The 13583-nt window shown below is 32.7% G+C and overlaps 1 protein-coding gene across 1 annotated transcript in view; it reads left to right on the top strand.

The window, feature by feature from the left end:
• LOC118181594 (peptidyl-prolyl cis-trans isomerase H) overlaps positions 1 to 13583 on the top strand; it is a 39595-nt gene that overhangs the window by 1300 nt on the left and 24712 nt on the right. Inside the window, exons 3-4 of the mRNA XM_035350748.2 lie at positions 3341 to 3409; positions 7153 to 7195. Of these exons, the coding sequence (XP_035206639.1) occupies positions 3341 to 3409; positions 7153 to 7195 (112 nt within the window). The remainder of the gene's footprint in view (positions 1 to 3340; positions 3410 to 7152; positions 7196 to 13583) is intronic.

Genomic DNA, 13583 nt, shown 5'->3' with positions numbered 1-13583 from the left:
TATACACCTAAAAAATATTTAAAAAATTTTAGTTCTAAGAATTCTTTATTTTGAAGGCATAAACATTTTAATATCGCTTAAAACTTTATAAAAAAGCCAATAAATAAAGACAATAAATCTGTAAAAAGACATTAATTTAAAAATTTACTATGCTTTCATGGTTCAACATCCTGATTCGCCGGTTCATATCATGTGACCCCAAGCGATCTCATCTCACGTAAACTACTCTACAAAAATCTAATGCTTTCAGTAATTATCTACATTAATTTCAAGTTAACACAAGAACTTTTGGAACACAAGTTTAAATGCAAGAAATATTTCAATGCGTACGAATAGCTTACTCAGAAATTATGTAAAACTGCAGTGCTTTACTTCGCTAATGCATTCTCATTAGAATTGATGAATTTAACCCTTGACTTTACCTTTTCTATATTTTCGGCTTCGGGTAAGAGCTGTGATTGCATCCTAATTGACTTAATTACCGAAAATGGCCTTAGACATAAAACTGAACTATCTGATAAAAATTCTATGTAATTATATGCCAGTATTGAAAGAAACAATCAATCTGATAAGAAAAAGCTGCGACTTGTTTTGAAAATGAGGCGTAAAAGGTTACCAGCGAGAATATTCCGTTTGGCATCGGTTGTACCATTATTGGCGACTTTATCGCTTGCGCCGGCAAAACGGAAAAGTACCGAATAATCTAAGAGCAGTTGATATACTAGTCATGAACTGGACAACTAGCATAATATTTTAATATTGAAGATAAATAACTAGCTAGCTACATTTGACTAGCTTTCTTTTTCATCATACAGCAAACTCCACATTCTTACTACAAGAAAAAAATTGTACCCATTGCAAGCAGAAAAATGACCATTGAATATTTAGGAGAGGAAATTTCATGACTATTTTCATCTTCAGAAACAGCACAAATTTTTGAATCGCTGTTGCTATATTCTAAACATTCATCATCTGAACTAAATAATCTATTATAATGGTATCTAGGGTAATAAATAATAAGTAATAAAATTAATGTGATATATAGCATATAATTTGAAACTAAAATGTTATATAACAAACACTCACACTGTAGGGGATGATGAAGAGCAAACCTGTCTGAACAAGATCTTGCATAAAACTTATGTAAAAGAAATTGGATTGGTGAATACATATTGGTAATAATGGTAGAACATGTTTATACACTCAAACCTGTTTTTGTGGGATTATGCAATCCCTATTTACTACATAAAAACAGGTTTGAGTGTAGCTATAAAAAATAGGATAAAAATATATTTTAGCGTACCCATTGGCGATTTTTGGCGGTACATGGATACCAAGTTTGTGCAGTTCTTTGATTTATTATTTTGGCTTGCATAACAGCGAATTTTGTGCCAAAAATTGCTGCTACACAAAGCCAAAATGACAAGACAAAGAATTGCACAAACTCGGTATCCATATACACATTGACCTATTTTCACTTAAAAAAAAATCCCCAAATTGCATAAAAATGGCATTGCGTACTCCCTTGACTTTATCTGTGTACACATCGACATATTTTCACTTGAAAAAAAAAAAAAATCCATGTACTGCACAAACTTCCATTGTGCACTCCCTTCACTTTGTCCATGTACACATCGATATATTTTCACTTAAAAAGTCAAAAGAGCACCCAGATCTACAATACAGGCAAACAAAAAATACATAATCTCAATAAACTACATTTTAAACTAAACAATAAAATAACAAAAAAGGAAAAGCATGTTATATTTTTAAGCACTACAAAAAGCAAATATCCACTTACCCTATTTAGAAGTTCCTTCAGCTTTAGTTTGTGGCACACAAACATCCAAAACAGCATCCAAAAACTTCCTAAAATTATCTGAACTCGAATCCGTATATCGGCTTCGCAACATCTGAACGTTTTTCCCTACAAACCCATTCAAATCCATTTAAATGGTTTTTACATTCTACTAGACGCATATCCTTCCTACATACAGGACACTTATAATGGCTATTAAGTGAACCTTCATTTACACACCAGTCAATTAATGCTCTTTTTCTCTTTCATTGCAAATCGTACAGAAACTTAAATTAATACTACTACATCCAGCCATTCTACCATCTAAACAATGAAACCAACACACACCACAAAAGCACTTACAAAACATCCCATGATTCAAAATTTCCCGGAATCATGCACCCGATTACGTCACAGTAGGGCTTCTATAACATTCAACTACTTAGGCTACCATAAATGAAACAACAACTTCTCCATAATACAAGGGGTGCCTAAAAGTTTACCCTAACCAAAAATAGTCTTCGTAACTTAATTGAAAAGTATTTTTTTTATGCGATGAATAGGGACTGCATAATCGCATAAAAAAAGACCACACAAAAACAGGTTTGAGTGTGTGTAGCTTTGTTTGGCTAACAGAAAAAAAAATTTATGGAACTATCTAGCAAACAATTTGTTGATATTTGTATATGAATCTAAAGTTTGAGTAAAGTTAGGCGAAGGAAAAATTTCAATTTCATGAACATTTAAGTGCATTAAAGAGTTGCTCAACTTTTTTATATCAATAAACGTATTGGAAATCTGCAGTGAAACATGATTGAGTAATAACAAGATTAAGCTGTAATAGAATGCCTGATACATATTAAAAGGCATATAAAGTTTCTCAGGAAGTGTTGCTTTTACTTAGTATTTACCATTTTAGTTTATATAATGTTTTACTCTATTATGCATTTAAATAAACTGCAGATCGTGAAAATGACTTCCATAGAAAACAAGAAGAAAAAATAATTTTTCAGGAAGAAATAGTAAGCAGAGGCAGAACACATAATCAAATATTAGTAGTACAAGATTGGGAATTTTTAAATATCATTGTATACGAAAAGTATTTAATTGGCAAGATTTTATTTAGTGCTGATATTACTGGTCTACAAATTATTACACATATGAAAATAGGATTCTTATTGTACAATCATTACTGTACATGGAGCAATTTTTTAAATATTAATTTCACTTTGTTGCAATAATCATGAAGTAAATATAGTGTATTATCATGAAATATTTAGTCAGCCTTAATGTTTTTCCCCTGTGTGGCTATGTTTATACATACTATATTTCTGTTAATATTTTTTTATTAACCTAAATACATATGCTGATTTACAAATTATATATTACTATGTCTTTAAGATCAAATATGTAGTATATTTGTAAATTTTAATAAATAGTCTCATTTTGGTAATATGGAAGGTATTTCTTATCTGTAGTAAAAATATTTGTCATTATGCATCAAAGCTTTTCTTCAGTTACATGATTTTTCCTCCTTTCTAGGCAGTTTTGTACTGGGGAATATAAAAAAGATGGTGTTCCAATTGGATACAAAGGCTCTATATTTCATAGGTAGTATCTTAGTCTCACTCTCTCTCTTTTTTTTAACTGGTTCCTTTACAGGTTGTATTTGCTAATAACATAAAATTTTCGGCTAAAGTGCAGAATCGCCCACTTATTTGGGGCTTTCTATGAGATTGATAAGTGCACCAAATGTGGTATCCAAGTCGATTTTGCCATTCTGGAAGGCGAATTTCAGAGCATTTTCGTGCATGCGTAGTATGTATTTAAAATTGAGAATTTATTCTGAGCGCGAAATTCGGAGTATTTTTTCGCATGCTCAGTATGTATTTTAAAATTTAGAATTTCTGATTGGTGCAGATGATAATAGATGGTAGAGGTGCAGTTATTTTAAACAATAATTTGAGAACATTTTGAGAATTCGTTACTTTTTGTTCATTGGCTGAGCGGAGTGGATAACCCACTTTCAGGTAAGTGAAAGTATTTTAAATTAAGTAACGATTTTAAGTGTTTGAAATTTACTATGTTTTTTAAACGATTCTTAGTTTTTAAAACTATGTTTTTGTAAAGACTGGATTTTCATATTTAAAAATTTTTTGGAAGTGAAAGTATTAATTTTTCAGGGTTTTCTAAGGATTTTATGTTCTTTAAACTTATTTTGTTTTTGAAATGATTTTAGTTTTTAAAGTTATTAGGTTTTTTTTGAAAGGATTTCCAGTTTTAAAAATTTCCCACTTATTTGTTTGCCGCTTTTTACAAGAGGAAGAGGAATTGGATTTTTGACCTTTAAGTGAAAATAGGTCAAAGTGTACATGAATAAAGTCAAAGGAGTATGCAATGCCATTTTTGTTCAATTCTGGGATTTTCTTTTTAAGTGTAAATAGGTCGGTGTGTACATGGATAGAGAGTTTGTAAAATTCTTAAAAACGCGTCAAGCAGTGAGTGATACTGCACTTTCCCCAATTTTTTTATAGGTGAATGAATTTTAATTCTTCAGGGCTTTGTAACGATTTTAAGTTTTTGAAGCTTACTATGTTTTCTTAACCATATTTGTTTTTTAAAATTATTATGCTGTTTTTAAAGGATTTCCAGTTTTCAAAATTTTGCTTCAACTTTTATATTGTACTTATTTGACCTGTTCGCCATTGTTAATGTTGCACCTTGTGTTAGTGTCTTCTGGAGGGGTTGCAAATCCAGGAGACAAGACGCGAGAGCGCGCCAAGTTGGCGATTTTGAAAAGCGCACCAAGCAGTGGGCAATTCTGCACTTTCTTCAAATTTTCTTTTTGTTTTGGGAAGGGGCTTTGATTTAGGTGATCACGTGCATATATGATGATTACCTTCATAGGGAAATTAAAAACAGCCTTATCATTCATATAGATATCATAAATGTTTCAGGAGAATACTTCAGGAATATTTCCAAGAATAGTCACCTGTTGATTGTATATTATTAATAATATACTGTCATTGATGAAAGAATTGAGTTTATGTTTTTTGTAAAAAAGATTGTTGTAGGTGATTGGTCCATAAAGATCTGTTAAAGAAAAAAGACAGGTAAAGAAGAAACATTGAAAATTTATTTCAACCTACAGCCAATAACATTTTTGTATTTATGAAGAAAAGTCTGCTCAAGGAGAGCTAGCACTGTATTTCTCTTTTAGCATAAGACAAATTCTTAAAACTGTAAAATCACTTCAAAGCAGTTAGTTGAATTTGTACCCAGTAAACGCTAAATTCACAGCATCTTATTTATACTGTAGACAGAAAAAGGAATGGTGATACCTAAGCATTATAGAAAAACTTATTGTAGGATCTTGAAAGTATGTTTTCTGGAAACTTCCAAAATGTTGCTAAGCTGGTGAAAAAATCGTTAAATGTCATTAAGGCCTGACAGGCATCAGTAGTCTCCATAAGCTGTTTATGTAATTTTTCTAACATGAGGCATATGTTAGAAAAAAGGAAACACAGAAGTCTTCTGTTGCCCAACATTGTTGGTCTGAAAATCATGCTTTCAATTTTTCTCCTGCCAAAAGTATTCAAAAAACACCTACCATTGGATTTTCTAGAGGCATTTCACATTAAAAAAAAAACTTTCTGTTCTAGTTAATGACCCTAATTCCAATCCATCTTTGCCTTCAGCCTTTAAAGAAATTATGTTTTAGCTCTGGTTTCATCAACAGATGACGCCAGTGGCTTATCTCCTGTCCAGGCTTTCTTTTCTTATATTATCTCCTTCATTTGCACTTTTGCAGCTGAGGATGATGGTTCGGTAAAACCATCGAAACTAGTCCTGGGAAAATTTGAAATTATAACTCTCATTTTTGTTGTTTGACTTCTAAATTAATATTCTAATATTGTGTTAAGAGATCTCTCACCAGATTTGATATAATTGCCCAGCCAAGTCAGACTTGCCTTACAATGGCTAGAGTTAAAGGCTAACCATGTTGAAGACATGCTCTATGGAAGGGGGGACTTGGACAATTAGGACAGTTATGTGGGCTTGCTACATTGAGGAGAAAGTCCATAGAGACGTATGCTGTCTTTGGGTGGACATTATGATGTTGAAAAATTGTGGCATTTTGTAGAGTACTTAGGCATTCCTCAAAATATACATATATCAATTTATGGTAATACCATAGCCAGATTTTTAAATGTATGTATTTTTTCTAATTGTGATTTCTAATTGCATGACCTGACAAACCCTCTAATGTCATGGTGCTGATATTTGCATACACATCATCTTTCTACTGAGTTGACTTTCATTGCACTGACCATAAAAAGCCATTTCAGCAATTTCATGATTGTATATATTAACAAATGAATTTGCTGCTTAAGTTTTGCACTCTTGTGTAAAAAGCAATAATCTTTTTCATAAAAATTATGATAGTGTGTTCAAAGTATGACCTTGACTGTCTTGAAAACAAAATTAAAGTACTTCAGCTGTTTTTAGGAACATGATCCATTTATATTTTGAAGCTAATAAGGTTCAGATTTAAACTTAAATAATTCCAAAACTCATGGTGATATATTTATTATTTATTGTAGTGAAGACAAGTCTATTTAAAAGAAGATTGTATCCTTGAAATTTCCTGACTAGCTTGTAGGGTAAATAGGTTTTTTTGAAGCAGGAGATGTGAAAAATATACAGTGCACTCGCCGGACCTTGAACCCTGGACCTCTCAAATATGCATCAAGTATGCTTGTGATTACATCATGAAAGCATGTGCAAGGGAGGGAGAAAATACCTTATGAGTTAAGAATTAAGTAATCTGACCAGAACTGCATATACATTGTGTAATTATTATACAGCTTAGTCAACAGGAACAGCTTGAAAATTATGAACTTAAATATTATCATCCGTTTTGAAATGTGCTTTAATAACTGCAAGATTCTGAAATGATGTGTTATAAAGTTAGTTATAAATCAGAACTCTGATAAATTATCATTTGAATTTGTATGAAAATTTTTACATGAAAATTGCAATTTTATAAATGTTTTAAAACTTATTTATTTGTTCATAATCCATTATTATTCAATAAAATTGGACATAATATGTTTATAATGTAGCATGGTGGAGTAATCATGATGTAAAATATGCTTGCAATGGACGTTCTAGATATTTTATAAACATAGCTGGGGAAAAAATTAGTTCTTTGTCTTTACAAAATTCAAGGGTCCGTACCCCAACTGCTTCCAGTATTCTTGTTGTAAAAATTAATTTAATTCTTAAATTTCAAATAGTTTTACTTTTCATTTTTAATTTTAAATAAATTCAGGTTTCAACTTTAATTTCAGAGTTATCAAGGATTTTATGATTCAAGGAGGAGATTTTGTAAATGTAAGTCTGATTTTCTTATTTTAGTTTCTTATTAAGTTTATTATTTTATACATAAAAATTAGATTGCAGGGGTCATTCAATGAGTTTAAAACATTTCTTGAAGATGCTGCTGCAGTTTAATTGATTACATTGTGGATGAGTATCACTCTTAAAATTAGTTTAGGGCGACGTTTCAGCCAATAACAGAGCATTGTTCATATTCTATAAATTTTTTTAATCAACTGCCAGCCTGGAAATTCCTTTCCCACAGACCTAACATCTCGAAAGAACAGCAGGCTGTATGCTGTTAGTAAAAATAAGACACAGGAGGAATTTAATGCGTCTTTTCACTGAAGAACTTAAGAAAAGAAGTCCGTCAAGTTTACTTTGGAATCGGAGCAATAGCCAAACCCTGAACCCTTCTACAACCATGCATGTTAAAGGCTTTAGTGCTCAGAAAGTCTGTTGTCAGACAGAAGACAAGTTAGTGTAACTATCCGTGCAACTCTTCGTAACCCCCCTCAAGAAATGAACCTAACTTAAAATGTGGTTGTATGAAGCTCACTAAGATTCTTTTCCAACTCTGAAGACTGTTTACTTCTGAATAAATAAATTTCAATGTGAGTGAAGATAGGCTAAAACTAAAACATAATGCGAATATTCAGTTGAAGCCGCCACTGTTGATATCTGTCAAAAATTCCATGATTATGGAAGACCAGCAAAGAAAAGTATACAAGATTACTTACAGTGTGTGAATTTTAAATGAATGAGTATACAATCATTACTGAAACTGTTGATTATCAACCAAGAATGTATACGAAAGATTTCAAAACAGCATTTGGTGATGTTTAATTTCAATTTGCAGGAGTTTTTTTCCCATTTTGTGACTATATGTGAAACATGATCTACTAAAACCCTCTTTGATTCAAATCAGTGAGTGGATGGCTGAGAATTCATTGAAAATGGCAAAAGATTATCCTATTGAATGGCCAATGCTTTTTTTTTATTCTCAAGTGATGATTAAGGTTGACTACCTAGAAATGGAAAAAAGCAATAGCATGTGGATTTAATGAACACTTTTAGACTGTTTGAAAAAAAAGCTGCGCAAAAACAGCAGTTCAGCTGCAACACTCTTTCATGCAGCTACCGTTTATATTAGGGAGAAATGGGGATATGAAACAGTTTTGCCCCCAGGACCGGTTCCAATGCACATCGTCTTAATGATGTTACACACGCGAAAAGAACAAACAGATTGGTGGATTTCTAATGTTTACTTACATCTTTTTTGACATTGTTTACTATTGCTATAGAATGCCATCAGAGTGCCATTAACTCTTAAATTAATGAAAATACACCTACTTAATTTCAAGTGCAATTTATGTACAAGATCAAATGGTTAAAAGAAGAAATCTTCTATGCTGCTGAACGCTTTTAAATAAAATGTTTTAAATAAAATGTTAAAATTTCAAACTTTGCTTTATGAAAAAATGAATAAAACAACAAATTAATATTATTAATATTAATTATAAATGTTTAATTATTGATTATAAATGTTTTAAATTCAGAAATAAAGTTTTTAAGAAATTTGAAATGATTTTATGACCATTTAGACAGTTTATATTCTTTAAACTGCGTTTTCTTAGTTTGCATTTTTTCAATAAATCCTTTTACTTAAGGTCCTAAAACTTATATTGATATGGACTAAATTCTAATTCAGAAGTCAAACAACAAAAATCAGCGTTATACCTACAAAATTTTCACAGGACTAGTTTCGATGGTTTTACCGAACCATCATTTTCAGCTGCAAAACCGCAAATGAACAAGATAGGAAATAACGATAGATAAGATAAGAAAGCCTAGACAAGAATAAGCAAGTGGTGCCATCTGTTGGCGAAACCAGAACTAAAACATAATTTCTCTAAAAGCCGAAGGCAAATTTGGATTGGAATTAGGATCGTGAACTAGAACAGAAAGATTTTTATGAATGTGAAATGCCTCTAGAAAATCCAGTTCTCCAATGGAAGATGTTTTTTGAATAATTTTGGCAGCAGAAAAATTGAAAGTGTGACCCTCGGACCAACAATGTTGAGCAACAGAAGACTTCTGTGTTTCCTTTTTTCTAACATATGCCTCATGTTCTTTGACGCGAAATTTTAAGGCTGTCTTAGTTTGGCCAATGTAAATTAAACCACACTGGCAAGGAATCCTATAAATACCCCAGGAATTCATATCCGGAATGGGGTCCTTGAGTATAGAAGTTGGAATTTTATTGATGGGAGAATAAACAACCCGAAAGTTAAATTTCTGCAAAATATGTGCAACTTTATAGCTAATTGATGGAAAGAAGGGAATGACAACAGAATTTTTATAATCTCCTAAAATAAGAGTGTGGCTTTTAGTGTGTTCAGATGAGAATTTTTTAACTGCTTGATTAATAATGTTGGGTGAAAAGCCCCTGTCAATAGCTATTGCTTTTAAATAATTTAGTTCTTCATCAAGGGCTAATTTGGAGGAGCAAACTTGAAGAGCACGGAAAACATAGGAATAAAATGAAGCTAACTTTTGTTTAGTCGGATGACATGATTTAAAGTGTGGTGGAAGGCAAACCGATGAAGGTTTACGGTAAACTGTAGTACTGAAGTTGGATGTGTTACGTGTGACCAGAATGTCGAGAAACGGAAGAGAATTGCAAGTTCAAAAGTGAACTGAATAGCAGGATCAATAGAATTCATTGTTGAAAGAACTTTATTTAAATCATCTTTATTACCTTCAAACAGGGTAAAAGTATCGTCTACGTAGCGGAACCATGCCGGGAAGTTTAAAGTTTCAAACAATTTTGATTCATAATAATGCATGTAGATATCAGCCAGGATGGGACTGAGGGGGCTTCCCATGGCTAATCCCTCAGTTTGTTTGTAATATTTATTTTGGAAAACAAAATGTGTTTGTTTCAAACAGAGTTGAGTGAGAGAAATTAGCTCCTCAATTTCGATGCAAGAGAAATGAAATTCGCGAAGTCTGGTTTCTAGACATCTTAATGCACCCTCCACTGGGACATTGGTGAATAATGATTTTACATCAAAAGAAACCATGAGTAAATTGCTAGGAGAAATGTTTTTAACCTTTTTTACAAACTCTATTGAATTTTTTATGGTGTAAATGTTATTGTCTAATAGAGTGGAAAATCTAGAAACCAAATATTTAGCTAAAGGATACGAGGCAGTACCTAAATTTGATACAATAGGGCGGAAAGGAATACCACTTTTATGAATTTTGGGAAGAGCATATAATCTGGCACAATTCGCAACAGATGGGATAAGCGAATGTTTTAAGTTGCTTGAAATGATTTGCGAAGATTTGATCGCAGTTTTTATTTTGGATAAGTCCGAAGGTGAAGGATCTTTAGGGATCAGATTATATGGTCCTTCGTTTAAGAGTTTAGTGACACCATCGATGTAAGTGTTCTTATCCATGACGACTATCTGGCCGCCTTTGTCGGCCTTTGAAATGATAATATCCGGGTTAGAATGAATTTCGCGCATTGTAGCTCTTTCTCTCGCAGTTAGATTTGGTTTCAAAGGTTTATTATTGAATTTCACATTATGAGCGATAAGATGCCTAATCATTTCTTTCTGTGAATCTGAAACTTTACTGAACTTGAAAGCTTTTTCGATAGGAGCCAAAATCTTTGGAATCGAGGGTTTACAGGTTTGTGAGAAGTTAAAATTATATTTTAGAATTCTCTCTTGTTCTTCTGAAAGACTAACATTAGAAATATTAACTATTGGCTTGATGTTTACAATGGGAAGTTTTTTTGAACTACTTGAACTGGAAGACTGTAAAAGAAGTTTTTCGAATTTAACTGCATGGGTGTTTTTATGATGGTTAACTGCATTCTCCATTCTAGACCAAGACTTTTGTTCAAGGGCAGTGAATTTTGGATATGATTTAGTGAGTTCCAAATGAAGCTTATAGAGTTCATGTTCAATTTTGGACAATTGTTGATGTGTATCCCTTATCACGGACCGAAGTAAGGCAAGCTTGCAATTTAACAGAATTCTTGAAACGCGACTCGAAGGTTTTTGATTAGATTTGATTTGAATAAAATTAGGGATCAAATTTTTACATTTACATTTAAGTAAAAATTCAAGATGATTCAGGAATTTTTGCCGTTTCAGGCGTAATTTAGTGAAACGATTAATGGATGAAGGCATGATAAACAGTGCAGAAAATCAAACCAAATTAACTGAGCAATAATAAAGTACACACAAAACACAGAAAAATCCCTCACTGAAATGAATAGAAAACAAAACGTTTGTAAGCAAAATGCATGAAATCAGACAAGCAAAGCACAATATCTAAATGTACAAAACATAAACATAACTTGAAAATTGCAAAAATGTACTCACCGAAACTCCTACAATCACAAAATGGCGGCCACACCACGTGCAAAAAAGAAAGCAAAATGTAAGCCTGTTTGGGGCTTCTATAATTAAGACACAATAACACGCCGAATAAATACTAATTCAGAAGTCAAACAACAAAAATCAGCGTTATACCTACAAAATTTTCACAGGACTAGTTTCGATGGTTTTACCGAACCATCATCTTCAGCTGCAAAACCGCAAATGAACAAGATAGGAAATAATGATTAGATAAGATAAGAAAGCCTGGACAAGAATAGGCAAGTGGCGCCATCTGTTGGCGAAACCAGAACTAAAACATAATTTCTCTAAAAGCCGAAGGCAAATTTGGATTGGAATTAGGATCGTTAACTAGAACAGAAAGATTTTTATGAATGTGAAATGCCTCTAGAAAATCCAGTTCTCCAATGGAAGATGTTTTTTGAATAATTTTGGCAGCAGAAAAATTGAAAGTGTGACCCTCGGACCAACAATGTTGAGCAACAGAAGCCTTCTGTGTTTCCTTTTTTCTAACATATGCCTCATGTTCTTTGACGCGAAATTTTAAGGCTGTCTTAGTTTGGCCAATGTAAATTAAACCACACTGGCAAGGAATCCTATAAATACCCCAGGAATTCATATCCGGAATGGGGTCCTTGAGTATAGAAGTTGGAATTTTATTGATGGGAGAATAAACAACCCGAAAGTTAAATTTCTGCAAAATATGTGCAACTTTATAGCTAATTGATGGAAAGAAGGGAATGACAACAGAATTTTTATAATCTCCTAAAATAAGAGTGTGGCTTTTAGTGTGTTCAGATGAGAATTTTTTAACTGCTTGATTAATAATGTTGGGTGAAAAGCCCCTGTCAATAGCTATTGCTTTTAAATAATTTAGTTCTTCATCAAGGGCTAATTTGGAGGAGCAAACTTGAAAAGCACGGAAAACATAGGAATAAAATGAAGCTAACTTTTGTTTAGTCGGATGACATGATTTAAAGTGTGGTGGAAGGCAAACCGATGAAGGTTTACGGTAAACTGTAGTACTGAAGTTGGATGTGTTGCGTGTGACCAGAATGTCGAGAAACGGAAGAGAATTGCAAGTTCAAAAGTGAACTGAATAGCAGGATCAATAGAATTCATTGTTGAAAGAACTTTATTTAAATCATCTTTATTACCTTCAAACAGGGTAAAAGTATCGTCTACGTAGCGGAACCATGCCGGGAAGTTTAAAGTTTCAAACAATTTTGATTCATAATAATGCATGTAGATATCAGCCAGGATGGGACTGAGGGGGCTTCCCATGGCTAATCCCTCAGTTTGTTTGTAATATTTATTTTGGAAAACAAAATGTGTTTGTTTCAAACAGAGTTGAGTGAGAGAAATTAGCTCCTCAATTTCGATGCAAGAGAAATGAAATTCGCGAAGTCTGGTTTCTAGACATCTTAATGCACCCTCCACTGGGACATTGGTGAATAATGATTTTACATCAAAAGAAACCATGAGTAAATTGCTAGGAGAAATGTTTTTAACCTTTTTTACAAACTATTGAATTTTTTATGGTGTAAATGTTATTGTCTAATAGAGTGGAAAATCTAGAAACCAAATATTTAGCTAAAGGATACGAGGCAGTACCTAAATTTGATACAATAGGGCGGAAAGGAATACCACTTTTATGAATTTTGGGAAGAGCATATAATCTGGCACAATTCGCAACAGATGGGATAAGCGAATGTTTTAAGTTGCTTGAAATGATTTGCGAAGATTTGATCGCAGTTTTTATTTTGGATAAGTCCGAAGGTGAAGGATCTTTAGGGATCGGATTATATGGTCCTTCGTTTAAGAGTTTAGTGACACCATCGATGTAAGTGTTCTTATCCATGACGACTATCTGGACGCCTTTGTCGGCCTATTAGAGAGAAATTATGTTTTAGTTCTGGTTTCGCCAACAGATGGCGCCACTTGCTTATTCTTGTCCAGGCTTTCTTATCTTATCTAATCATTAT

Source organism: Stegodyphus dumicola, chromosome 1 (assembly GCF_044657685.1).
Source record: "Stegodyphus dumicola isolate Sdum_Otavi_A_Nest chromosome 1, ASM4465768v1".
Classification (NCBI taxonomy): Eukaryota; Metazoa; Arthropoda; class Arachnida; order Araneae; family Eresidae; genus Stegodyphus; species Stegodyphus dumicola.
This window is presented reverse-complemented; position numbering and strand designations above follow the sequence as displayed.